Source organism: Capricornis sumatraensis, chromosome 1 (genome assembly GCF_032405125.1).
Source record: "Capricornis sumatraensis isolate serow.1 chromosome 1, serow.2, whole genome shotgun sequence".
Lineage (NCBI taxonomy): Eukaryota > Metazoa > Chordata > Mammalia > Artiodactyla > Bovidae > Capricornis > Capricornis sumatraensis.
Window position 1 is genome coordinate 27819202 of NC_091069.1, and position 25319 is coordinate 27844520.

At 40.7% G+C, this 25319-nt stretch overlaps 1 protein-coding gene across 1 annotated transcript; it reads right to left on the bottom strand.

The window, feature by feature from the left end:
* Nucleotides 1-5485: 5485 nt before the first annotated feature.
* Nucleotides 5486-21832, bottom strand: LAPTM4A (lysosomal protein transmembrane 4 alpha). The gene is made up of 7 exons (XM_068970933.1): nt 21609-21832; nt 12371-12491; nt 9179-9255; nt 8956-9078; nt 8017-8112; nt 7084-7182; nt 5486-5808 (listed from the first exon to the last, which is right to left on the bottom strand). Exons 1-7 carry the CDS (start codon nt 21717-21719, stop codon nt 5734-5736), a joined length of 702 nt encoding a protein of 233 aa, XP_068827034.1. The 5' UTR covers nt 21720-21832; the 3' UTR covers nt 5486-5733.
* Nucleotides 21833-25319: the final 3487 nt, after the last annotated feature.

Below are 25319 nucleotides of genomic sequence, written 5' to 3' on the forward strand. Positions count from 1 at the left end.
TGGCTGCAGTCACCATCTGCAGTGATTTTGGAGAAAAATAAAAAATAAAGTCTGCCACTGTTTCCATTGTTTCCCTATCCATTTCCCATGAAGTGATGGGACCAGATGCCATGATATTAGTTTTCTGAATGTTGAGCTTTAAGCCAACTTTTTCACTGGTTCATCTATGTCCAATTTTCAAGGCTTATCTCAAATCACATCACTATAGGTAGTCTACTCTTATCTTTCCAACCAGATATCATCCTCAAAGGACAGGGAAGGGAAGACAAGAAATCTTTGAAGAAATAATGGCTGAAAAACTTGATGCAAGCTATAAACCCACAGATCCAAGGTCAATGAACCCTAACCACAAGAAACACACACAAGGAATAGTTAGGCATTTTGGACAGGTTATGTACACCCTGCTATATTTAAAACGGATAACCAACAAAGACCTATTGCATAGCACGTGGAATTCTGCTCAATGTTGTGTGCCAGCTTGGATGGGAGTAGAGTTTGGGGGAGGATGGATACATGTATATCCATGTATATGTATTGCTGAGTCCCTTCACTGTTGACCTGAAACTACATTGCTGATTAGCTATACCCCAACACAAAATAATGGAGAAAGCAATGGCACCCCCACTCCAGTACTCTTGCCTGGAAAATCCCATGGACGGAGGAGCCTGGTAGGCTGCAGTCCATGGGGTCGCTGAGGGTCGGACACGACTGAGCAACTTCACTTTCACTTTTCGCTTTCATGCATTGGAGAAGGAAATGTCAACCCACTCCAGTGCTCTTGCCTGGAGAATCCCCGGGACAGGTGAGCCTGGTGGGCTGCCGTCTGTGGGGTCACACAGAGTTGGACACGACTGAAGTGACTTAGCAGCAGCAATACAAAATAAAAAGTTTTAAAACACACAACATAAAAAAATGTACATAATGTAAAAAAAAATGTACAATCAAGGAATATCATAAACAAATTGCTCAAAATCAGTGATAGAGAAAAACTTTTAATTACCCGGAGGGAAAAAAAAAAAAGAGAGAGGCTTTCCATACAGAAGAACAAAGTTAAGGAAGACAGCAATTTTCTCAGTGGAAACTATGTGTCCAGAAAGACAGTGCAGCCACATCTTTAAAGTCCCAAGTGAAAAAAAAAAACCTGACAACCTAGAATTCCATACCCTGGGAAAATAGCTTTTGAAAACAGAAATAAATTAAAGACATTTTCAGACATGCAAAAGCCAAAAGAATTCAGCAGCAGCAGAACCATGCTGGCAAAAAAAAAAAAAAAACAGAAAAAAGTAACACATGTCCTCTGGCTGAAGAATGATAACAAATTGAAATGTGTACCTATGAATGGAATGAAGAGCACTAGAAATGATAACTAAATGGGTATATATGGAAGTTTTAAAATTATTTTTCTCTTTAAAAGATAATTAACTGTTGGGAAAAAAAAAAAAGTCAGAGAAGGTCAGAGAAAGATGGAATCTGGGCAGTCACTTGTTTGCAAAGAGTTATTTACTAACTTCATTTAACTGATGGGAGGGCCAGGAATATAAATCAGCTTTCCTGATGCCTTGTTAGGTTGCTTGGATTTTGAGCTACCTAACTGAATGATGACAGATACAAAACTCCTTTTTAACAAACCAGAAAACAGTTACTCTTTTTCTGGTTTCCAGGTCAAATACTTCCTCTTCAGGCCTTCCTTTACCCATTCCTTGCTCAACACAGCCCCTCATGATAATATTTGCACAGTGCTTTATAACTGCCAACCTTTCCATGTCTGTTACCTCACTTGATCCTAAGAACAACTCCAAGAAGTCCATAGGCCAGGAATTTGCATTTTCTTGATTTTACACATGCAGAAACTGAAGCTCAGATCCCAGCTAAGTTTCCCAAGATGAGAGAGTAATAGCTTGGTGACACGAGGAATTGGATTTCAACCTTCTGACTCCAGATCCTGTGCTCATTCCACCATTCTGCCCCTCACGTGTCCTTATTCCATGTTAGGTGGCAACATTCTCCTGCTCATAAATTATCTTCTCATACTTAAAAGTCATGACTTTACTAAAAAAAACCAAAGCAACCTCAGAAAAGCAAAATTATGACTTTTTCTTTCAGTCAACCCTTGGGCTTATTTATAACATATTCCTTCTCTCAGCAAAAGGAGGCCTGAAAACTTAGCGTTTGCCTACAAGGAACATTGGAACGATTAGACTCAGAAGCAAGTTCCATGATGACCGAACAAATTAGTCACAGATTGGAAAATAGGGCGATTGGTACACCATCTAACAGAAGGAATAAAATGTACAGTTATCAATGGGAAGTTTCTTGGTCTCATTTTTAAGACCCTTTGAATGTAGGCATGGGGGCTTCCTTGGTGGTTCAGTGGTTAACTCTGCCTTGCAATGCAGGGGACAGGGGTTCAATCCCTGGTCAGAGAAGATCCCACGTGCCTTGGAACAGTTAAGCCCATGTGCCACAACTACTGAGCTCCAAGCTCTAGAGCCTGCAAGCCGCAACTGCTAGGCCTGTGGGTTCCAACTACTAAAGCCCTAGAGCCGGTGCTCTGCAAGAGAAGCCACTGCAATGAGACACTTGAGCACCACAATGAAGAGTAGTCCCAGCTTGCCAAAACAAGAGGAAGCCTGTGGACAGCAACAAAGAACCAGCACAGCGCAAAATAATTTTTTAAAAATTAATTAAATGCAAGTGTGGTGTGTCCCACATTTAGATGATACCAAATTTATAGCCATGAAATTTGAAGCCATGAAAGACACTTGCTCCCTGGAAGAAAAGTTATGACCAACCTAGACAGCATATTAAAAATCAGAGACATTACTTTGCCGACAAAGGTCTGTCTAGTCAAGGCTATGGTTTTTCCAGTGGTCATGTATAGATGTGAGAGCCAGACTATAAAGAAAGCTGAGTGCCAAAGAATTGATGCTTTTGCACTGCGGTGTTGGAGAAGACTCTTGGGAGTCCCTTGGACAGCAAGGAGATCCAACCAGTCCATCCTAAAGGAAATCAGTCCTGAATATTCATTGGAAGGACTGATGTTGAAGCTCAAACTCCAATAGTTTGGCCACCTGATGCGAAGCACTGACTCATTTGAAAAGACCCTGATGCTGCGAAAGACTGGAAGGTGAGACAAGGGGATGACAGACGATGAGATGGTTGGATGGCATCACCGACTCAATGGACATGAGTTTGAGTAAACTCCGGGAGTTGGTGAGGGACAGGGAGGCCTGGCATGCTGCAGTCCATGGGGTTGCACAGTCAGACACAACTGAGTGACTGAACTGACTGAAATTTATACTAAAAATAATCTATTACCAGTGAAAATTTTGTGGAGACAAATTGTTTCATTCAGTGAACATCCCACTGCACCCCACCCCCAACACCTCCAGTTTGTGTAGGTCACTGAACTAACTGCTATAGATGGAACAAAAAAAGAAAGGCCTTATTGCCAAGTTGTTCACTAACAGAGACTCAAATACACTTAAACTGAACTGTAAAGGAGGTAAGTACTCCAGGAAAGGAGGCAGGCCAATTCAACAAGTCACTCTCCAAAGCCAGTTCACTGGAAGTTCATTTGTCAGATGATCAGAGAATGGGAGGCCATGGCAACCCACTCCAGTACTCTTACCTGGAAAATCGAACGGACAGAGGAGCCTGGTAGGCTGAAGTCCATGGGGTCGCTGAGAGTCGGACATGACTGAGCGACTTCACTTTCATGCACTGGAGAAGGAAATGGCAACCCCCTCCAGTGTTCTTGCCTGGAGAATCCCAGGGATGGGGGAACCTGGTGGGCTGCCGTCTATGGGGTCGCAGAGAGTCAGACACGACTGAAGCGACTTAGCAGCAGCAGCAGCAGAGAATGGCCAATTCACAGAATTTTCCATGTACTAAATCTTTTATGGGCTTCCCCGGGTTTCTTTCTTTCAGATGGTAAATAATCTGCCTGCATTGTGGGAGACCAGGGTTCAGTCTCTGGGTTGGGAAGACCCCTGGAGAAGGGAATGACTATCCTCTCCACTGGAGTGCCTAGAGAAATCCATGGGCAGAGGAACCTGGTATGCTACAGTCCATGCTCTTTCATTACAGCAAATGTGTTTACAATGCACAGAGAATGTACATTCTGGTGAGCTGTCTTTGGAACAAAGATCTCACAGGACTCAATTCACAGACCTTGTAAACACTTGAAATTTTACAGAGCTTTTGCAGCTATATTCACAGTGATAAACTGAAAAAGTGAAGCAAGATGACCAAAAACCACAATAGTGGCATGGAGGAACACAGATGTAGAAAGCTAGAGAAGGAAACTGAAAACATTTTAAAAAGATAAGACAAACCTTAGTATTTTGAAGGCCAAACAGAAGGCAGACTTTGAAGGTTGGGTAGTTGATAACGTTCAATGATAAAAAACAAAAACTTGAGTTAGGATAACAGAACTCTGTCAATTAGGAGGGCATCAGTATCTCATGAGACATTCTTATGGGAATGAGAAGGGAGTGTCCAACTTAGGGGTCAAAATGATGACATGTATGAACTACTCACAATGAGATCCTTACTTGTAGCTTGCATGCAGGACCTAGTTTCCCAGGACCTTGATTCCCTTGGGTCAAACCTGGACACCCTGCACTGGGAGCTCAAGAGTCTTATCCTCTGGACTACCAAGTAAGTCCCAAAGTTGCTTCGTATTTTAAAAAACTGGGCTAAACATTTATCTTTCAGTGTTATCTCTATCTGAATTTTAGAATCAAACATACTAAGTAACCTACTAAAATTTTTCTCTAGCACTAGCAGAGGGGGAAAAAATTAACTTTTAAAGGCAAATAGTTTTGGCCTATTTACTAGGATATTTAACATTAGCTAACAACAGATATCCCTCTACTGGAAAATGACCCCTTAATAGTTTTTCCCTTCCTGGGGGCAATAATTAGGATTAATATTATGACTGTTCTCTACATAAAATCTAAGGCCTGTCCTTTCCCAAAAAGACAAATGTGCCTTGAATGAAGTAGTGATCACAGGCCGTAACGGTCCACCATTCCCATTCCAAGGAGAAAAACAACGCCAGGTTGGGTCCACCAAGCTTGGCTATGGCTGTTCTCAAAGTGCCAAAAATCTGTGGCAGTCTGAGTTGCTTATAATGGAAAATGTTGGGTTTTAACAAAGAAAGGGTAATAGATTAAAAACAACAATAAATATTTAAGAGATTTATTAAAGCATCGTATCTCAAAGATGGAAACACATACAAATTAGAAACATGCAACCATCATCTTCCACAGTCAAGTTAAAATGTTATATATTTTTTGTATTTTTATAGCTGAAAACTTCAGATCTTAAACTGGACTCATTCACCCTGAATATTTAATTCATTCTTCCTGAATGTATCCAGGGCAGCAAATAACCAAAATGCAAACTATTATATAAAGAAAGTGCAAAGTTAAAAAAGAATATGTGTAGAGAATGCCCCTTTCCCACCCACCCCCAATCAAAGGCAAACAATGGCACTTTGCTCTTGCTTAACCTAGATTGTCTTCAAAAACTACTAAAATGTAACATACTTAACAACAACAACAAAATCTGACTTTTAATAGGTATCCAAAAAGCTTGTTAGTGTTTGAAAATAAATGCTTAAACAAAGGAAAATGTACTTTGTATCGAGCCCTGTGTTGCAGCATTCTGTAAAATGAACAAGACAAAAAGCTGGTATAGGGTTTATTGAAAAAAGGCAGAATTTCTTCAGGCAGGTATGTAAGGAGGTGGTGGTTCTTTCTCAGGCATCTTCACTGCCATTTCATAGGTTGGCAAAACATACTGAAGAGAGACAAGAAAAAATTATATTGGACTTAATTCTCCTTTAAATTTCTATCTTAATAATTCAGTTTTCAGATTTAATACCTTAAATAGGGGTATACCAACCCACAGAGGAGAGCTAAAGAAACTGTTAGCTAAGTACACCTGACTCTTCAGGATACCCGACCCTTGAGTAATGAGAACGTTAGGCGTGCCAACACTGCACAGTCAGCCCTCTGCATCTGTGGTTCCACATCTATGGACTAAATGCAGACTGGGTAGTATTGTAGTATTTACTACTGAGAAACATCTACATGTTAGTGGACTCTCTAGTTAAAAGCCATGGTATCCAAGGGTCAACTATAGTTCTTGGGAGTAGAGATAACTAATAACCTGGAGCTTTACATGCAGGGGATATGATATGTCTGATCCAAGATCACTAGAGAGGGTAACAGAAGAGGAAGGTAAGAAGGGAAGGCAGAGACAATTCTGCTTCTGAACAGACCCTGAGGCCACCAGGATACCCTGACAGGCAGTATGTACTGCCCTCCCCTTGCTCCACTGTGACTGATAAAGCAGCCAGGCCAAGTCACCTCAGGAATGGAGGATCTCAGCGAAGGGCCCGCTGAACCCTGCTACAGGAACCCTCCAGTATGAGGTTGTATTTTATCAGAATCTGTAGTCAAAGCATTAAGCACTTCTATTTTCTGCTCTAAGGTGAAGGGCGTACCTAGGTAAAGAGTGGCATTTTTAAGCTAAGTGACTCCAACGTGACAGGCTGACGCCACATGGGCCATATATACTCTACATGCTGGAAGCCTGGAAGACAGTACAGCAGCAACTAGAGGGTCTGAGAAGGAGGCCTCCCGACAGACTCATGGAACCTACTGCATTCTTCTCCCTACGGGAAAGTCAGCTTCCCCTTTGGATCCTATGAATGTTTTTGGAAAACACCACAAGCTTCAGCTGATGGTACCCTACCCTCAGAAGTTCCAGAAGCCAAGAGCCTGGCATCGCTCATACGGCTGTTCGCTGACTGGTCTCCCCCTCAAAATGCAACACTTGGAGACTGATCATGAGTCAAAACCATTGGCCAGATGGAATGAGATGAGCAGTACAGAGTGTCTCCAGCCCAAATACCCAGGATTCCAACTGGGAAATGCTGAAACTTGCAGATTTAAGCTACTCGTGCCCTAAACCATAGTTACAGCATTGAAGAGAAAGTCAAGGTTCAGGTTCTTTTGGGAATTCTCAATAATGACTAGTGAAGCTTTAATATCATAAAAGATCATTCACCTGTGGAGGTGCCTCAAAGGCTGGGTACACAGCAATCTCTGGCATGTTTCTGTTGTTGATGTATTTATAGCAGTTCCAAACACAATTAATCAGATAAGCCTAAAGGAATACAAACAAAACTTACATATACTCGAAACTCAACTGTATTTAAAATTATAGTTTTAATGTGGCTGCACCATGAAGCCACTGGCAGCGGTTGCCTTTTCCTTCTTTCAGGGCTTCCCAGGTGGCTCTACTGGCATAAAACTCGCCCGCCAGTGCAGAAGATATAAGAGATGCAGGCTCAGTCCCTGGGTTGGGACAATCCCCTGGAGAAGGAAATGGCAACCCACTCCAGTATTCTTGTCTGAAAAACTCCATGGACAGAGGAGCCTGGTGGGCTATAGTCCATAGGGTTGAACAGAGTCAGACAAAACTGAGCAACTAACTTTATTTATTTTTTAATTTATAAATTTAATTTTAATTTAAATTTACCTGCTGTAAAATTAAGAAGTCTTATAATGCTCTCCCCACATTTTCTCCACAGAGAAGGGAACCGGCATCCACTTGGACCAAGTACAGGCCAGGAGCTTTCCCTATGTGCCCTCACTTAAATGTCGCAAGCTTTTACAGAGAAACCCAAGTCTGGGATTCCAATTCACGTGTGAGAACCACTATGCTGCAGAAGGAATTCTATTTCTGAACTTTGAGAATTTTAAGAGATTTTCAATCCCAACCATGAACCATGTCCAAAAACATGATGTTCCTAGACGAGAAGAATCCTGGTTATCTCCAACCACTACCTGAAAAGAACAGGAGACATTCCCTGGGAGCTCTCTCTATCACATTAGAATAAGGAGAGCTGTGAGGAGACATGGCAACAAGGTCTGCAAGGACACTCTCACAGCCCAAATGGCCCCCCTTCCCCACCAAATACTTAAGTCAGCAACTCACCTTAAAAATGATGAACAAGGCAAAGAACACAAGAACAATGAACAGGAGGCAGCTGGAGTCCAATGCCAAGAGGTCATCTTTATAGGGAAAATCAGGCTATAAAAAAAAGGCAGGGACAAATAGGCAGAGCAGAAGGGAGTTTTAGAGCCCTCAAGCAGAGTGCCGTGCACATAGGAAGCAATCAATAAATGTTTTTTTGAATGAACAAACAGTAAGTTTGCAGTATGCAAGATGGACTCTCTAAAGCAGGTTTCAATAATATACCTAAAAGATGCATTTTTGAAATTAATTTTCATTTATCTGGATCCTACACCTCCATCCACCAGACCTTATTTCAGGCCACAGTGTTCCCTACCCCTCCATCCCATAGCATTAACCTTTGCTCACTTCCTGCTGTCATGAGACAGCCCTAGTTTATTATTACAAATAAGATCTTCATGTCTTGATTCCCCAAATACATGGTTTGCTCCTTGAAGAGGAGGATGTTATGTTTATACACCATACATCAACAGTTTGCCTAGAATAGAGTGAAGAATATAGGAAGCACTCACATATTTGCTACAGATGCCTGCAAAGACAGAAGGTACTGTCTTTGACAGTACCAATGAGTGCCAATGAGTACAACTCCAATGATTGCCAAACACAGTTCAATTATTTATTTACTTTTCATACACTCAAAAGTTGAACTACTCCTGAAGTTCTATGATATCCATCTTTAGGGACTTTTAATATTTAATTATCCACATGGTTTAAGAAGATACTCTATTTTCATCTTTTTGGTTTCAATATGGTCAGTAACAGTAGTAATGCTAATTACTTTAAAACACTTTAAAAAAAAAATAAAACATAGTAGATTAAATAGAAATAGTACCCAAAAGCTGACTTTGATTTTCAACAAATGAAAAATTTTTTTAAAGTTTTATTAGCATACACACTTACTAACTGATCCAGATATTCCTTGATTCTTGGCAAATAAGTCAGAGAACTGATAGCAACCAGGCAGCTGAGAACAAAGTCAAAAAGCCGGTAACAGAAGAACGGAATCAGCCAACCCACTTGATACTGAAGGGAAAAATAACCACAACATCACATCACATATACGGAATGATTAAGTGCCATGCAGTAAAGTCAAAACTCCAGAAGAAAAGTATAGAATACTTACAGAAATTGCTCCATATACCAGCATTGAACTGATTATAAACATAAGAACAGAGACGGCAAAAAGAACACAGGCATTATCTATGAAAACAGAAGCAAAAATCTAATTAAGCTACTTATATAACAAAAAGCAGTTTTGACAAAATGTCATTAAGAAATGAAGCTTAAGAAATTCATGCCTTTGCTCTTTCTTATTTGTTAAACTGCTACGACTCAGGGTCACTCATTTCGGACAGCAAGTGAACCTGGTACTCTGCCAGAGACAGATCTCTGCCCAGGGTCTAAGTTTTGAATATGGGCAAACATAATTACAATGCAATGTGGCAAGTGCTACAACAGAAGCTAAAAACAAGTCGTTTTGCCTTTAGCATCAGGGAAAAAATATAAATGAAATAACACAAGTTGAGTCTTGTGAGATAAGCAGGGTTCAACTGGAGCAAAAGGCTGGTATTTGTTTAAACACGGAGTTGTACAGACGCCCCCCCTTGCTTAAGATAAAATAAATCACCTCAAAGTCAAAGTTCTCCCTCAATGTCCCTTTCCCACCTCAACACCCAAACTCCCTGCGCCGAATCCCTTCACCGTGCCTTCTCTGCTACATCCAGGTCTATTTTCTCCTCTGTTCCTCAATCCGCCTTCGGGTTGCTGCCTTTCTCTACATTAATCCATGTCCACTAAACTTTTTCACAAAGTGCTCATGTGATCTCAAACAAAACAAACCAAAAAGTACCCACACTTGACCTGATGCAAGCTTCTTAGCACTGTAAGTGTCTAAAGCTGATTCTCCGGCTCTGGCTAAATATCAAGAACCTGAAAGGCACTAATAATGATGAATAATTAGACTACCTGCTCAGTGTTCACACACTGGAGAAGTGTTATGTATCACTGTGTCACTTGGCAGTACAAACAGTATCAGTAGCTGGCACTGAACTAAGAAGAGCTCTCTCTAAATTTTCCTAGAGGATACAGGACAACTAAATGTTAAAGACTTAAAGAACTTCCCTGCTGCACCACACAATGGCTCTCAACGGGAAGAATCCAGATATAAAAAAACTTGAAAGCAAAATGTGTAATTCAAACAACTAGCTTTCAAAAACCCATTACTGGAAGACTACAAGTTGATTTAGACTTCGTGAAATACTGAAATAACTTAAGTGAAGCTCAAGGTCTTCCACTGGAGCAACAAATAGCGAAACAGAGGAGAGATGGGGTGGTAGGTGCAAAACACATTTAATGCCTGGAACAAGGGATACTCCAGGAGGTGTGAATCAATAAAGCAAGCAAAACATGAGGGGCTCAACGCCCAGAGAAGAACCTCAGATTTGCACCATATTCAGAACCTCCTCTGGGAGTTCCCAAGTATTTACCCATCTCCCAGCTAAGTATAAGTAATGATAAATTCCTGTTTGAAAAACAGCTTGCATATGCTGTGGAAGTTACTTAGTATAAACTGAGTGTTACAGCCTGTTTGGCTGGTTAAAAATAATTAATCACAAACTTCATTTTTAAATAAATTAGTTATCAGGCCAGTGATCAGAAATTAACTTACCTTTGCAACACCAGGTCTGTGGAAGGTCAAATTTTACCTTCCAAGAAATACCAACTACTGGATTACCGAGAACAATGTATTTTTATATTTGCTTACATTCATTGGAAGGACTGATGCTAAAGCTGAAACTCCAATACTTTGGCCACTAGATATGAAGAACTGACTCATCTGAAAGACCCTGATGTTGGGAAAGACTGAAGGCGGGAGAAGGGGACAACAGAGGATGAGATGGTTGGATGGCATCACCAACTTGATGGACATGAGTTTTGAGTAAGCTCCGGGAGTTGGTGATGGACAGGGAAGCCTGGCGTGCTGCAGTCCATGGGGTTGCAAAGAGTCAGACATGACTGAGCGACTGAACTGAACTGAGGGCTTCAGTAGAATATGATCAACAAACATATAATGAATAATGTGATTTTCTCTGCAGCAGTGACAACAGCCAGCCAACACACAATAAACTTGTGACTAAAGAGCCAGCTGCACAGACCTACAAGAATCTCAGTAACCATAAATCTTTTCTACAACTCAATTTTAAGAGCAATATACATGACAAAGGAAAATGCTGACATTAGCAGATTCAGTAAAATTTTACAGCCTGGAGTTAAAGTTTATAAATGCCAAAAAAATATCATTATCAGAAGCTAACGTTTATTGTTCTATTCTGGTTTTTAATTAAAAACAGATTTATTCAGAAAAAAAAAATCAAATGCCAGAAGGAATGTTTCCATATATTCTTGGTATTTCTGTTATCAATTTGACAACAAAATTAAAAGATTATATATGTTTGAAAGTAAAACTAGGATACTCATGTAAAAAACAAAACAAAAACACTTCAAAGAACACAATATGAACAAGTGTTAGTGTCATCATACTATAATGTATTATGGATGGCCACAGAGCTCTACCTGCTGTAAGAAATAGGTTAGGCCTGAGGACAATAATCATTTAAATTAATAACCATTAAAAAAAAAAGCCACTTCATTAATGGACCAGAGAAGATCATAATGTAAAAATGTGCAGTTTATGACAAAAGCTAATCTAAAAATAAAATTAAGATCCTGTAATATTTAAATATAAAACACATGTGAACTGAGAACATTTTTCTGAAGAAACTGTTCACACTAAAAAGTCTGCAGCATCATTTTCTATTCAAATATTAAATTTTTAACATGATTTTTAACATAAAATTAAACTTGCACTTTAGAGAAAGATAAATAATAAAAATACTATTGGGAGTAAATAATTTAAAAAAAGTAATTTCCATGAATGTTCTAGGAATACTCTAAAGTCCAATGTCAACTCTTCATCTAAACAATAAAAATATATTAAGAATTGAGACCCTGAGCAAAAGATACCACCAAATATTCAAATAATTCGTATTCTATATTTTACTGTAGGATTCTGTTCCACGAGCAAAACTCCTCTACTACACTTACCAGCTGACCCTCAAAGACTCAGTCTTCTAATCTCTTCTCTCCTCCTCTTTCCACAGTATTTCAATGCAGACAATGCACATTTCTCAGAAATCTCCTAGCAGTCCACTTGTATAACAACAATCAATCCTCTACCTAACGTGTGTGTGTGTGTGTGTGTGTGTGTGTGTGTGTGTGTGTGATTAGCAGGCGAAAGTTTCAACTAAAAACATACCAGCCATTCTCTCAGACGAATAGTAATTGCCAATGACTTCATACTGAATGTTGACAGCTGGCATTGAGTTTGGGTGTGTTACCTCCACAGTCAGCAGAATTGCCATCAACAGGTTGACCACCTATGAAAGACAACATTTTATCAACTATATTATTAATCAGGAAGCAGTCCCCAACACAATCTTTAGACGTCTTCTATTTAACTATCATCTTCCCTGAGGTAATAAAGACACAAAATGGGACTACCTGTGAGATAAAATACACAATATGACTATAAGAATATGTTAAATATTTCATAAAGTATAAACTTAATCATTTCATAGAAAAGATGCTGGACGGATGCTATATTAATAAAACAGAATAAAAAGGCACAACAATGAAAAATGAGAGACCACAAATTGCTCATTTGAGTCACGTATTTATTCATACTCCTATCTCAGAATTTCTGGATTTGAAGCAGCTGATCTATCAGATAAATATAATTTCCATGTCTAGGTATGTAATGATCCATCAGGTAAGTCTAAGGCCTCTCCACAGTATCTCCTGTACAGTAGTAAGAAATTATTTCCTCTTGAGCTACACTCAAATTTTTAAAAAGACTTTGACTACATCACTTAACTTCCGCCTGCTGGTCTTAACTTTATGCTTTGAGATATTTTGTTATCCCTTCTGAATAAGTGGTCCTCTAACACCTCAGTTCAGTTTAGTCGCTCAATCATGTCCAACTCTTTGCAACCCCATGGACTGCAGCACGCCAGGCCTCCCTGTCCATCACAAAATCCCGAAGCTTGCTCAAAGTCACATCTATCAAGTCAGTGATGCCATCCAACCATCTCATCGTCTGTCCTCCCCTTCCCCTCCTGCCTTCAATCTTTCCCAGCATCAGGTCTTTGCCAGTGAGTCAGTTCTTCAAACCAGGTGGCCAAAGTACTGGGAGTTTCAGCTTCAGCATCAGTCCTTCCGATGAATACCCAGGGCTGATCTCCTCCATAATGGACTGGTTGGATCTCCCTGCAGTCCAAGGGACTCTCAAGAGTCTTCTCCAACACCACAGTTCAAAAACAATTCTTTGGCGCTCAGCTTTCTTTATACTCCAACTCTTACATCCATACATGACTACTGGAAAAACCATAACTTTGACTAGATGGACCTTTGTCAGCAAAGTAATGTCCCTGCTTTTTAATATGCTGTTTACTAGGTTGGTCATAGCTTTTCTTCCAAGGAGCAAGCATCTTTTAGTTTCATGACTGCAGTCACCATCTGCAGTGATTTTGGAGCCCCCCAAAATAAAGCCTCTCACTGTTTCCAATGTTCCCCATCTATTTGCCATGAAGAGATGGGACTGGATGCCATGGTCTTATTTTACTGAATGTTGAGTTTTAAGCCAACTTTGCTCAGTTCAGTTCAGTCGCTCAGTCGTGTCCGACTATTTGCGACCCCATGAATCACAGCACGCCAGGCCTCCCTGTCCATCACCAACTCCTGTAGTTCACTCAAACTCACGTCCATTGAGTCCGTAATGCCATCCAGCCATCTCATCCTCTGTCGTTCCCTTCTCCTCCTGCCCCCAATCCCTCCCAGCATCAGAGTCTTTTCCAATGAGTCAACTCTTCGCATGAGGTGGCCAAAGTACTGGAGCTTCAGCTTTAGCATCATTCCTTCCAAAGAAATCCCAGGGCTGATCTCCTTCAGAATGGACCGGTTGGATCTCCTTGCAGTCCAAGGGACCCTCAAGAGTCTTCTCCAACACCACAGTTCAAACGCATCAATTCTTCGGTGCTCAGCCTTCTTCACAGTCCAACTCTCACATCCATACATGACCACAGGAAAAACCATAGCCTTGACTAGACGGACCTTAGTCAGCAAAGTAATGTCTCTGCTTTTGAATGTACTATCTAGGTTGGTCATAACTTTTCTTCCAAGGAGCAAGTGTCTTTTAATTTCATGGCTGCAGTCACCATCTGCAGTGATTTTGGAGCCCAAAAAAATAAAGTCTGACACCGTTTCTACTGTTTCCCCATCTATTTCCCATGAAGTGATGGAACCAGATGCCATGATCTTCGTTTTCTGAATGTTGAGCTTTAAGCCAACTTTTTCACTCTCCTCTCACTTTCATCAAGAGGCTTTTTAGCTCCTCTTCACTTTCTGCCGTAAGGGTGGTGTCATCTGCATACCTGAGGTTATTGACATTTCTCCCAGGAATCTTGATTCCAGCTTGTTTCTTCCAGTCCAGCGTTTCTCATGATGTACTCTGCATATAAGTTAAATAAGCAGGGTGACAATATACAGCCTTGACACACTCCTTTTCCTATTGGGAACCAGTCTGTTGTTCCATGTCCAGTTCTAACTGTTGCTTCCTGGTCTGCATACAGATTTGTCAAGAGGCAGGTTAGGTGGTCTGGTATTCCCATCTCTTTCAGAATTTTCCACAGTTTATTGTCATCCACACAGTCAAAGGCTTTGGCATAGTCAATAAAGCAGAAAGAGATGTTTTTCTGGAACTCTCTTGCTTTTTCCATGATCCAGCGGATGTTGGCAATTTGATCTCTGGTTCCTCTGCCTTTTCTAAAGCCAGCTTGAACATCAGGAAGTTCACGGTTCATGTATTCCTGAAGCCTGGCTTGGAGAATTCTGCGCATTACTTTACTAGCGTGTGAGATGAGTGCAACTGTGCAGTCGTTTGAGCATTCTTTGGCATTGCCTTTCTTTGGGACTGGAATGAAAACTGACCTTTTCCAGTCTTGTGGCCACTGCTGAGTTTTTCAAATTTGCTGGCATATGGAGTGCAGCACTTTCACAGCATCATCTTTCAGGATTTGAAACAGCTCCACTGGAATTCCATCACCTCCACTAGCTTTGTTCATAGTGATGCTTTCTAAGGCCCACTTGACTTCACACTCCAAGATGTCTGGCTCTAGATGAGTGATCACACCATCGTGATTATCCAGATTTTCAATAAAGTCTTTATCTGGTCCAAAGTAACATCTAGAGACTTTGTCAAACATCTTGCTGAAATTCCATCACCGGTACCTGGTAAATTTTCCTAGTCTACCAGGGTGTAACTCCAATTCTAAAAGGAAATTCTTTATGCCTCTAGTTGTTAGTGTATTCCACAATTATCCCAAGAGGCACCACTTCCTTTAAGTGCTCAAAACAACCCTGCTAATGATTTAAAAACTGGAGTAGGCTTCCCTATCTAAAGTCCACAGCATCTGCCTTCCTTCCCTTTGTGAACGTGGGATACTTTCAAGGGACATCTGAGCTTCTTTATCAATAGTGTTTTAAACAATCTCTATCATGGAGCTCTCTCCTGTCCACCCTGAATGATAAATAATTTTATCACCTAAAGGCATTTCACATTTTCGAAGACAAGCAGCCCAAGTTTTTTAAATAAGATAAACGTTACAATACCTAATTCGGAATCAATTGCGATTTCTAAAGATACAGTATAAATCAAGTAAATTTACATATATTATTTGACTTTACTCTTCACAACAACCTTGTGAAGAAAGTATGACTTATGCTCATTTGCTGACAGTTAAACTAAGGTTCAGCAAAGTGAAATATCATTTGTTAAGCTCACTGAGGTGCCAACAGGATAGAGCTCGGACACACTCTGGTTCTTTTAAAAACATCTTCCTTCTTACTACTACAGGATCACTTATAACCATTCCTAAGCAACTCTTGTTTTGAGATCTTTCCAAAATAAACCATTATCTAAGGCTACAAAATGTTTGTTACTCTCTAAATACATGCCTTTTCCTTGCACTGCTCAAAAGCAAGGTATTTCATCCTTCAACACTTGAAAGATCTTATAAGAGACAATTCATATTTTTAAGGTGACTCCCCAGTTGATGGCAGATATTTTAACTGCCCATTTTTATTGCAGTGGGGTTTTGGGAGAGGGTAGGTAGTTTATGAGCTAATACAATTAGGTGAATTAACTATTGAACAGATATCTCTACTAAGACACTGTATATTCTGTGCACGGAAATCAGTTCAAAATCAATTCAGCAAACCCTTCTTTACTAAGCACAATACTGTCATAGTTTAAAAGCTCTGTACAGGAAAGAAAAATATTTATGTGAAAAATAACATGCAAACTCAATTACTAAATGAAGGAAATGACACATCAAAAAATATTCAGGAGTTGATTTTTCCTTTCTTAAATATTTGCATCACATATAGGATTTATAAAAATCTTTTCTTCTCTTTCATGGGTAAGTCACAGACTCACCCACTATTATCTTCTAGTATTAGTGCCACTTCAAGATTCTTTTCATTGTGAGTCATTCTCTGAATATTAAACAAAATAAATCACACGTCTAATCAAAAGAAGCAAGGAAATGATAAATTTCAGCACTATTTCATTACAAGCTCAAATGATTTTTCAACTCTTCACTGATTAATTGTATTTCATTAGCACCTCAATGTAACATTTTAAAGCACTCATCTGGAAAACTCATCCTGTGATCTTGTCTTCGCCCCTGAGCACCTATCGTATGCTCATAGACTCCATTCTATTTACTTTTGATTACCATTGGTATTTCTAAGTTCCATGCAGCACTTTTCAAACATACATAAGATTAACTTTGTGACCTTGTAATACAAAATCTGAAGAAAGTAACCACATACAAACAACTCCAGCGTATTTATTCCTGATTCATTTTTCCCTTTTACTGCATTCAGGAAAGAAAATTAGCAAAAATGTAATTAAAATAATGATTGACTTCTAAAGCTAGTCACATGGGAGGTACAGAATGCAGCAAATATGCACATATGTCAACAGCCTGGGCAATGGACACATCCATGCAGAAGGGGTACTGCATTTACTGGGATAAACAGTATGGTTTGCGTTATAAGCCTTTTGCACACTTCATATAAGTAAACAAACAATAACAAAGAACAGACGTGTCACATTTCAATTGTTTCAAAGGAACAGGATCAGATCCTTGGAAGCACTCACTCAGCCTCAGGAGAGTAATTCCTCTTTGCTTCTCATTTCATAGCCACACCCATCCTAGAAGATTCCTGAGGACTGGTTTTCGTTTATTTTTTTTAATCCTTATTCTTTAGTTTTCCCATAGCATATTCTGCCACAACCCAACTTCTGCTCAGACTAGAATTAGAACAATGTCTTAGGGCATCTTGATAAGGGTCTCAGGCAAGTCAGCAGACAGCTGTCATCAGATAAAGACCAAAACTGACTGTCTTTAAAAACGCTGTTAAATGTATATGTAGTTAAATGTACACATACAGTTGTTTACCCTTTTGTGCAGTTACAAATGAGATATTCCTACTATTTTTGGAGGAGACAATTCATTTAACAATAGTCTAATGAATACTTCAAACGCTGTAATAAGTTACTATTACACACACATTTTATAGAGAATGGCATAGCATCTTTCTCCCTCAAAGAGGATATCATGTTGTAGGGAGAAAAATTCAAATGTGTAATTAGTATTTTTAATAAGTACACACAAGAGGTATGCAGTAATTCTTCCAAATAAACAGTGAGGAAACCAGCTTCTTCTGGCTGGGAAGCAAGGAAGCTTCGCCAAGAAAACTGAACTATTACAAAACTAACTGGAATTGGCAAAATGGCTGTTAGTAGTTGAAGTTGTATAAGTAACAGTAAGGCTTTTATACTATTTCACTATTTTTGTATATTTGAGATTTCTGTCGATGAAGTTTTTTAAAAGTGTTTAGGGAAACATACTAACTCTGAAATATAAATAAACCATACTGATTTAAAGGAGTCAGGAGTGAGGACTGGGAAGGAATACAGCTTGAGGAGCCTGTCTTCACTTCTTCCCTAGCTAACTCACTTTTAGACTGTTTATGGTGAAGACATTCATAAAAAATTAGCCATATATTATTACACCTTTCCAAGACCTACAGTTTTAACCAGCGCTCTAAATGCCTTCTTGTAGTACACCATCAACCATGAAGGAGGACACTGCTGCTGTAGACTTTAAAGCTCATTTTCAACCATTCAATAAACATTTGAACTTCTGTCTCCTTAGATTGCCAGGATCCCAAAGCCACACTTTTGAACATCACCAACAATACTATAATCAACAAAACCAATGGCCTTTTCCAACCTAAGAAAATGTTTAAAAATCATCTGGCTTCAAATTTTTCACTAAATGATAGAAAAAACAATTTATGAATGTCAGACTTTAATCTGGAACTCATTCTGAAATTCCCTATTATTTAAACTAGGTATTAAGCCAGACATGCTTCTTTAAATCTAAATGCCAAAGGCTTGCACTTCAGGGCTAGTACATATAGTAACTGGCTCTGGCTTCTCAGTGTCTTCTGCACTATTTACTACCACACAATTTACGCTTTGGCACACAGTGTGCAATCACCTAACATGACCTCAGCAGCAGCAGATGCTAGAAAGCAGTGACACTGTATCCAATAGAAAGTTATTGCCACAGCATCTGCAACCAGCAGGAGCTTGAGGACTGCACCCCCAGGTTCTAAACAGCACAGGGCAACCTCAAGGAGAATCATAAATATTCTCCCACCTGGAATACAGGAAGAAGAGTAAAGGTACTTGGATTTCACTCACTCCCATATCATTTCTCTTAGTAAAGAAGCTTCTGGAAAAAAAAAAAAAAAAAGTGCTCTGTTTGGACAAGTCCTCTTTGTGTCTTGGTGGTCTTGGTTTTTAAATGTTGTCTCCCCAGCTAGGAAGAAATTATGTCTTTACGTTGCCAGGATCCCGAAGCCACAGTTTTGAACGTCACCAGCAATACTATAATCAACAAAACCAACGGCCTTTTCCAATCCTTAACCTAATTTGAATCTGTTATTACTGATTAGCTTCTCGTTCCTTGACACTGCACTTTCAGATCTTTCCTCCAAACTTCACTGCAATGCCATCAGTATCTTAAGGGCAGATGCCACAATCAAGACAAGAAAACACTTGAGAGCCTCTGTGTAGCAGCTGATAGGAAGACAAAAGATGAATCACACACATCCCTGTAGTTTCGTATGTGCACCACAGCCATTTGCACTGTAGATGAGCAACATATCTCTTAAAGCAGATGAACTGATGTAAGCAGCATATTATATTCCATGAACTAGAAAAATTCATGCAAAGAAAGAATAGTTTATGGCATCTTTTCATGAAACTAAAGCACGGAAAAACGGAGCTCCATGCAAAATGTTTTCACATCAAGTCCTTCCAGTGGGAAACAGATGTAAAACTCCCTGTTCCCTATTTTGAGAGAATAAATGCCCTTACTAAAATCCTTCTCTCTGCACTTTGAGTTTCATGGTTTATAACTCCCACTTTTGCTTGCTATTTCTTTCTTTTTTATGAACTGAGTCCACAGCATCAAAAAAAATACCTGCCTTGGAAAGAAACACAGCCAATTACATTCAGATGGCTGAAACTGAGATGGTGCTTACTTTCTTTTCAAGGAGTTAGAAATCCTTTGTTCTGTGAATGGAGGGAAGGATCTGAGAAGAAACAGGAAGATTAAGTTTGCATGGAAGAGTCCCAGGTTGCTGGACTCTTTTTCAATTAAGTAAAAGGGAAGGTCAACTTCCAGGGATGAGGGCTGAATAAGAGGCTTGAAGACCCTAAAGATCTGAATTATTCATTTAGGGAAGGCAGAGCTAAGGACAAACAAAAGAAACATAAGACCCAATCCTTTAAAAAAATGAAGAACAAAATTAGAAATATAATGCATGTCCAGTATACAAATCAGTTAAAATACAAAAGGGGTGAGGGTCTTTGTGGGGAAAGGTGATATAATCATAGCAATGTTTCTGAAGATAAAAGTAGAGGAAATATTAAAATAAGCTTAAAAACAAACAAGACTACCCATTCAAGTTTTGTTTTTAATGAAGTAATTCAAGTTCATTAATGAACCAAGATGGTAAAAAAAAAAAAACAACATGTAAATAAGGAATAAGGTGGAGTTCAGGTCCCCTGTGCGTGGGCATGAAACTGTATCTGCCTAACTGAAGATGATTCTCATCTGCTGCTTACCAAACAGTAATAATTTCGATGGAAACTCTGGGTTTGGAAGAAATGAGAACAGAGAAAAGCAAAAAAAACACAAAAAAAATCTATGATAAAGCTCTTCCTTTTTTGCAGTTCACAAAGTTATCAGAAACTGCATTACCACTAATACCACAACCTCTCAAAACAAAAACAAAATTTTTTAAATCACAAAGTCATTAGCAAAGATGACCAAGCCGACAATATGAGTAGTTTTTCAAAACTTCTGTGAAGTCATCATAACCCCAGACTACCTAAACGGAATCACATATTTACAAATCATAAATGAGCTTCAATGAAAACAGATAGTAGTGGAGATGGTGCTAAGGAATCACAAAGGCATTATTAGTGAACCACCCATCAGTAACACTGTCAACCTGGTTACGACACAGAATTACACAAATCCTGGCCCCCGCCGGGAACGTTAGCACGTTACCAAAACACAGCAGGTTGTAGACAAAGGTCTCAAAACCCTGCATGGGTCTGTGGTGAAAAGCGTCTCACCAGCGGGCAGGAGAAAACCTACTGCGTTAGGAAAAAGGTAGATAGTAAGTAAATCCTGGCCAAAGGTATTACCTCCAAGAGAATTTCCAGACTCACAACAGAGACCTGTCTGCCTACATCCCAAACACACTGTAACAAGCTCCAGAAACAAGAGACAACTGTGTTAAACTGGATCTCTTGCCTTCCCTTCAGGTAAAACAATAATGTTTAAAACTAGGCTGCATCTCGGAAGGTGCGCTCCTAATTCTTTCCTTAGAGGGGGTAAAAAAAAATAAATCCCAGGAAGCACTGACGGACGGTGGGGCGGGGGGGAAGTGGGGGTCAGTTCCTTCGGATCACGGAAGCACACATAATGATCCCGCAGCCTGGTCATTTCCAGAACTGACCACACCAAAGTCGAGCTCTCTCCTCCCGCAGCCCCCCTCCACCCCAGGCCGCAACGCCTGTGCCTTCCCCAACCCCACTTTTCTCCTCATTCTCGCCTAAAAAAAAACCCCAACAATTTCCCCGGTCCCTCCCACCCCCACTCCGATTCCCAGACACAAGTCTCCCCGCTTCAAAGTTAAGAGGCCACTAAAAAGGTCTCCGAGGCCTTCCCGCCCTATCCCCTCCCAGTGGATCCTCCCGTTCGCATATGAGTCCCTCCCGCTTCCCGCTCCAGCGTATCCTCCCCCGACCATGGCCCCTTCCCTCCCTCCTCGCCCGCCCTTACCATGTACCAGGTCCCCAGGATGATCGTCCCGGTGCGGACATGGCAACAGCCGCAGCACCGGGTGCTGTAGAACCGGTCGCTGCGGCTCCGCTTGAAAGTCATGGACACCATCGGGAACCTCGAAGGCCTCTTTCTTGGCCGGGCCCCTAACAAACGCCTTCCGCCCAGCGGTTGAAGAAAGAGAGCGCCGTCACTGAGGCCAAACCAAACGACGCGTCTTCAAGACCGCCCCCTGCCCGGGGCCCCAAGCCAAGAGCCTTTGCACCTGCGCACTGAGGACAAAGCGCTGTTCCCGCGAGAGCTCGATTTACCCTTTTCCTCCGCCTTCCTCGCACTCAGGCCAATGGAAGAACGGGAAGCTAGGCGGAAGCGGGTTTTGATTGGAAAAGCCTGGAGATTGACAGGATCTCACACCCAATCAGAGCCGCAACTCGCCTAGGCGCTAATAGATTCCCCTCCTCTTACTAGACGGCGACGGCTGGTTACTGGGCCTAGGGTAGTTCGAGTTGGAGAGGGAGTCTGGTAGTTCACTCTCCCCAAAGTGAAAGCGAGGAGGTGAAAGGCATTTAATGGGAAAAAAAGAAAAAAGTCTAGATGGGAGTAGGTGGCAGAAACCGGGCAGGGAGGACTTGTCTGAGTGAACCTGCCACGTACTGCTCGAACGCATCACGGGACCGCCACTGCTCACGTGACCTTTGCGTCATAGCTCAATTATTGGGCTGGCCAGGAGCGGTGCCAGTGGAGAAGTGGGCGGGGCTAATCCCTGCTCTTGGGCCCTCCTGGCTGCGTAAATTGCACTTTTTAGAGAGATCAAATGTTAGCCTTCCCCTTTGTCTCTCTCCGACACCTCTTTGTTGGGAGCCAAGAAATACCATGCTACTCTGCCAGAGAAGAAAAGAATTGAGGAAAACATAAGGCGGAACTGTTTAGCTGCTGGGTGTTTACAGATAGAGTGACTTTTATAAGGAAAAATTGTGAAACATAATGAAATGGACTGAGGTTCCTGGGTGTCTTCCATAAAAAACAAGCCATGGTCTGGCTCACCTTTCTGGGCATTCTGAATCTAGGGGAGCGCTCCATTTTTGTGCAGTCAAGTATGGCCAGAGAGCGTAATTGTCATTTAAGTAAACAGAGGCTATTGTGGCGGTCAAGTATGGCCCTCAAACCAAGTGTGGCCTTTGCAGCCACAACCAGTGATGCAGGATTCAGGATGGATGAAAATAGGCTATTGGGCCTAGATGCAAGGGAGTAGTTTTAATAAGTCCAGACTCTTGCATCTTCCCATACATGGAAAAACACTTAATTCATTGGCCTAGGCTATCTGGTCTATCTTTAACTAGCAGTAATCTTTTGGTGTTCTGCTATCTGTGATTCTCCCCCACCCCCAAAACTCCTGTGTATCTTGGCTCCTCCGTTTGCATCTTTGGAAAAGGCCCTCAGAGCTATCTGAGAGAATGTCTCCTGGGCTTCAATCCTCAGCTAAGTCCAACAAATAAAAGATAATTCTCAGCTTTTCGGTTGTGTGTTTTTTTCAAGCAACATCTATTCAACTCTAAATGCAGTTAACTGATAGCAAGAGGAAATACTCTTGTCCTTTAAACTTCATATTGAATCCCCCTCCTTGGAAAAAGCCATTTTGCAGATATTTTGTAAATTCATTTCCCAATCCTGATTTGAATGATATAAATGGGTACTTTACATTGTCCATTAAACCGACTCTATAAGATTTCACTGGTCCCCTCATTAATGAGTAAATAAAATTTTTTACACTGTTCATTTTTTATCTGTATGAGACATGACTTTTATCTTTTTATGAAAAGATGTTTTATTCTTCGGAAAATACACACTTCCTTTTAGGAAACAGAAATGCCTTCCCCTCTGCCTTTCTTAGCTGAAAACCACAGTGAATTTAGTGTAAAGTTTATTACATTGGCAAAGTTTCAATGAACACTGCCTGAAATTATATATAGATTTGTTGATTATTTATTTCCCTCACTAAATATAAGTTCTAGAAGAGCAGAGGCTTGTTTACTTCTGCAACGCTGAAAGCATTGTCTGCAGACAATTATCCTACTTTGGATAATACTCTCAAACTCTTGGAGGCCATAGTAAAGCCAAGCTACAGTGAAGAATGGAATGCAGCAGTAGCAATTTAACTCAGAATGAATTATGACATTTCTCCACTTACTAAGGAGTAGACTAATAATAATTCCACATGCTCCAAAAAAAAATTCCATAACCCTAACTGTGTTCTATGCATGGATTTAATCACTTTGTTTTCAATCATTTCATCCTTAAAACCAGTGGTCCTCAACTTTTTTGGCACCAGGGACTGGTTTTGTGAAGGAAATAGTTCCACAGAGCAATATTGCTGGGGTGAGGGGGTGGTTTGGGGATGATTTAAGCGCATATTTATTGTGCACTTTACTTCTATTATTGTTACATTGTGATATATAATGAAATAATTGTACAACTCACCATAATTCAGAATCAGTGGGAGCCCTGTTTCTTTTCCTGCAACTAGATGCTCCCATCTGGGGATTAATGGGAGACAGTGACACCCAAAGTGTGTTGCTCAAGTCCAGTCTACTCCATAATCTTGTTCTGGTTGCTGTTACTGCAGATAACCTGGGCTCAGAACGATGCATGCATGCATACTAAGTCATTTCAGTCATGCCCAACTCTGTGTGACTTTATGGACTGTAGCCCACCAGGTTCCTCTGTCCCTGGAATTCTCCAGGCAAGCATACTGGAGTGCATTGCCATGCCCTTCTCCAGGGTCAGAAAAACAGAACATTGGAAATGAAAGCAAGTTTTCAGTGAGAAGGCAATAGCAACCCACTCCAGTACTCTTGCCTGGAAAATCCCATAGACAGAGGAGCCTGGTAGGCTGCAGTCCATGGGGCCGCGAAGAGTCGGACACGACTGAGCGACTTCAATTTCACTTTCCACTTTCATGCATTGGAGAAGGAAATGGCAACCCACTCCAGTGTTCTTGCCTGGAGAACACTCTGGGGTCGCACAGAGTCAGACACAAATGAAGCGACTTAGCAGCAGCAGGATATTCCACCTTGACTTTAATCCAGAATGTCTGGAGATTTGAAGTTGTCTCAAACATACTTTTAAGGCCATTTTCATTTGCAATTGCACACAGTTGATCCTTTTCTAGCACAAAGTCGATTCACCTGACATTCACAAGTGGGTCACAGACCCATTCCTTCCCAGTTCAGGGGTCTGTTGAGGCTGAAAAGTAAAGCTCCAATTCTTTGGAATGCTGTGATAGGTCATGCACCAGCTGGGAGAAAGAAGGCCCCTGGCTCAGTGTCTTCCAAAAATCTCTGCTTGTGTTTGAAACATGTTAAAAATCCCAACACTCACTCATCAGCCCTATAATTCCAAATTGGCTTTGAATGCAGCCATTTTATCTGCCAGTTTGAACGCAGTTGTCACTCTTCCCTGAAGTGACAAAATGAGTTTCTTGAGCAGGGTGAATATGTCTCACAAGGGAGCAAGTTTTGCAACCCATTTTGTGTCACTGAAATGTGCTGCCAGTGGTGACTGTTTTTCTAAAAGAAATCTCTGAATTAGCCTTTGTCACTCAAAAACTCTGGCCAGTGATCTACATTTAGAAAGCTCTCTCACTTCTCTGTATCAGAGAAGACGTGTGTACTCTGCATCCATCTCCTCACAGAGCTGTATGAACAGACATGA

Bases quoted from the DNA above. Each gene is read 5' to 3' on its own strand.
- LAPTM4A (XM_068970933.1), bottom strand. From the start codon at position 21,719: ATGGTGTCCATGACTTTCAAGCGGAGCCGCAGCGACCGGTTCTACAGC. The intron at 8,113-8,955 runs GTAAGTGTGTAT...TTTTTTTTATAG, and splicing joins AGGAATATCTGGATCAGTTA to CCTGATTTTCCCTATAAAGA. The intron at 5,809-7,083 runs GTGAATGATCTT...GTCTCTCTTCAG, and splicing joins CCTTTGAGGCACCTCCACAG to TATGTTTTGCCAACCTATGA.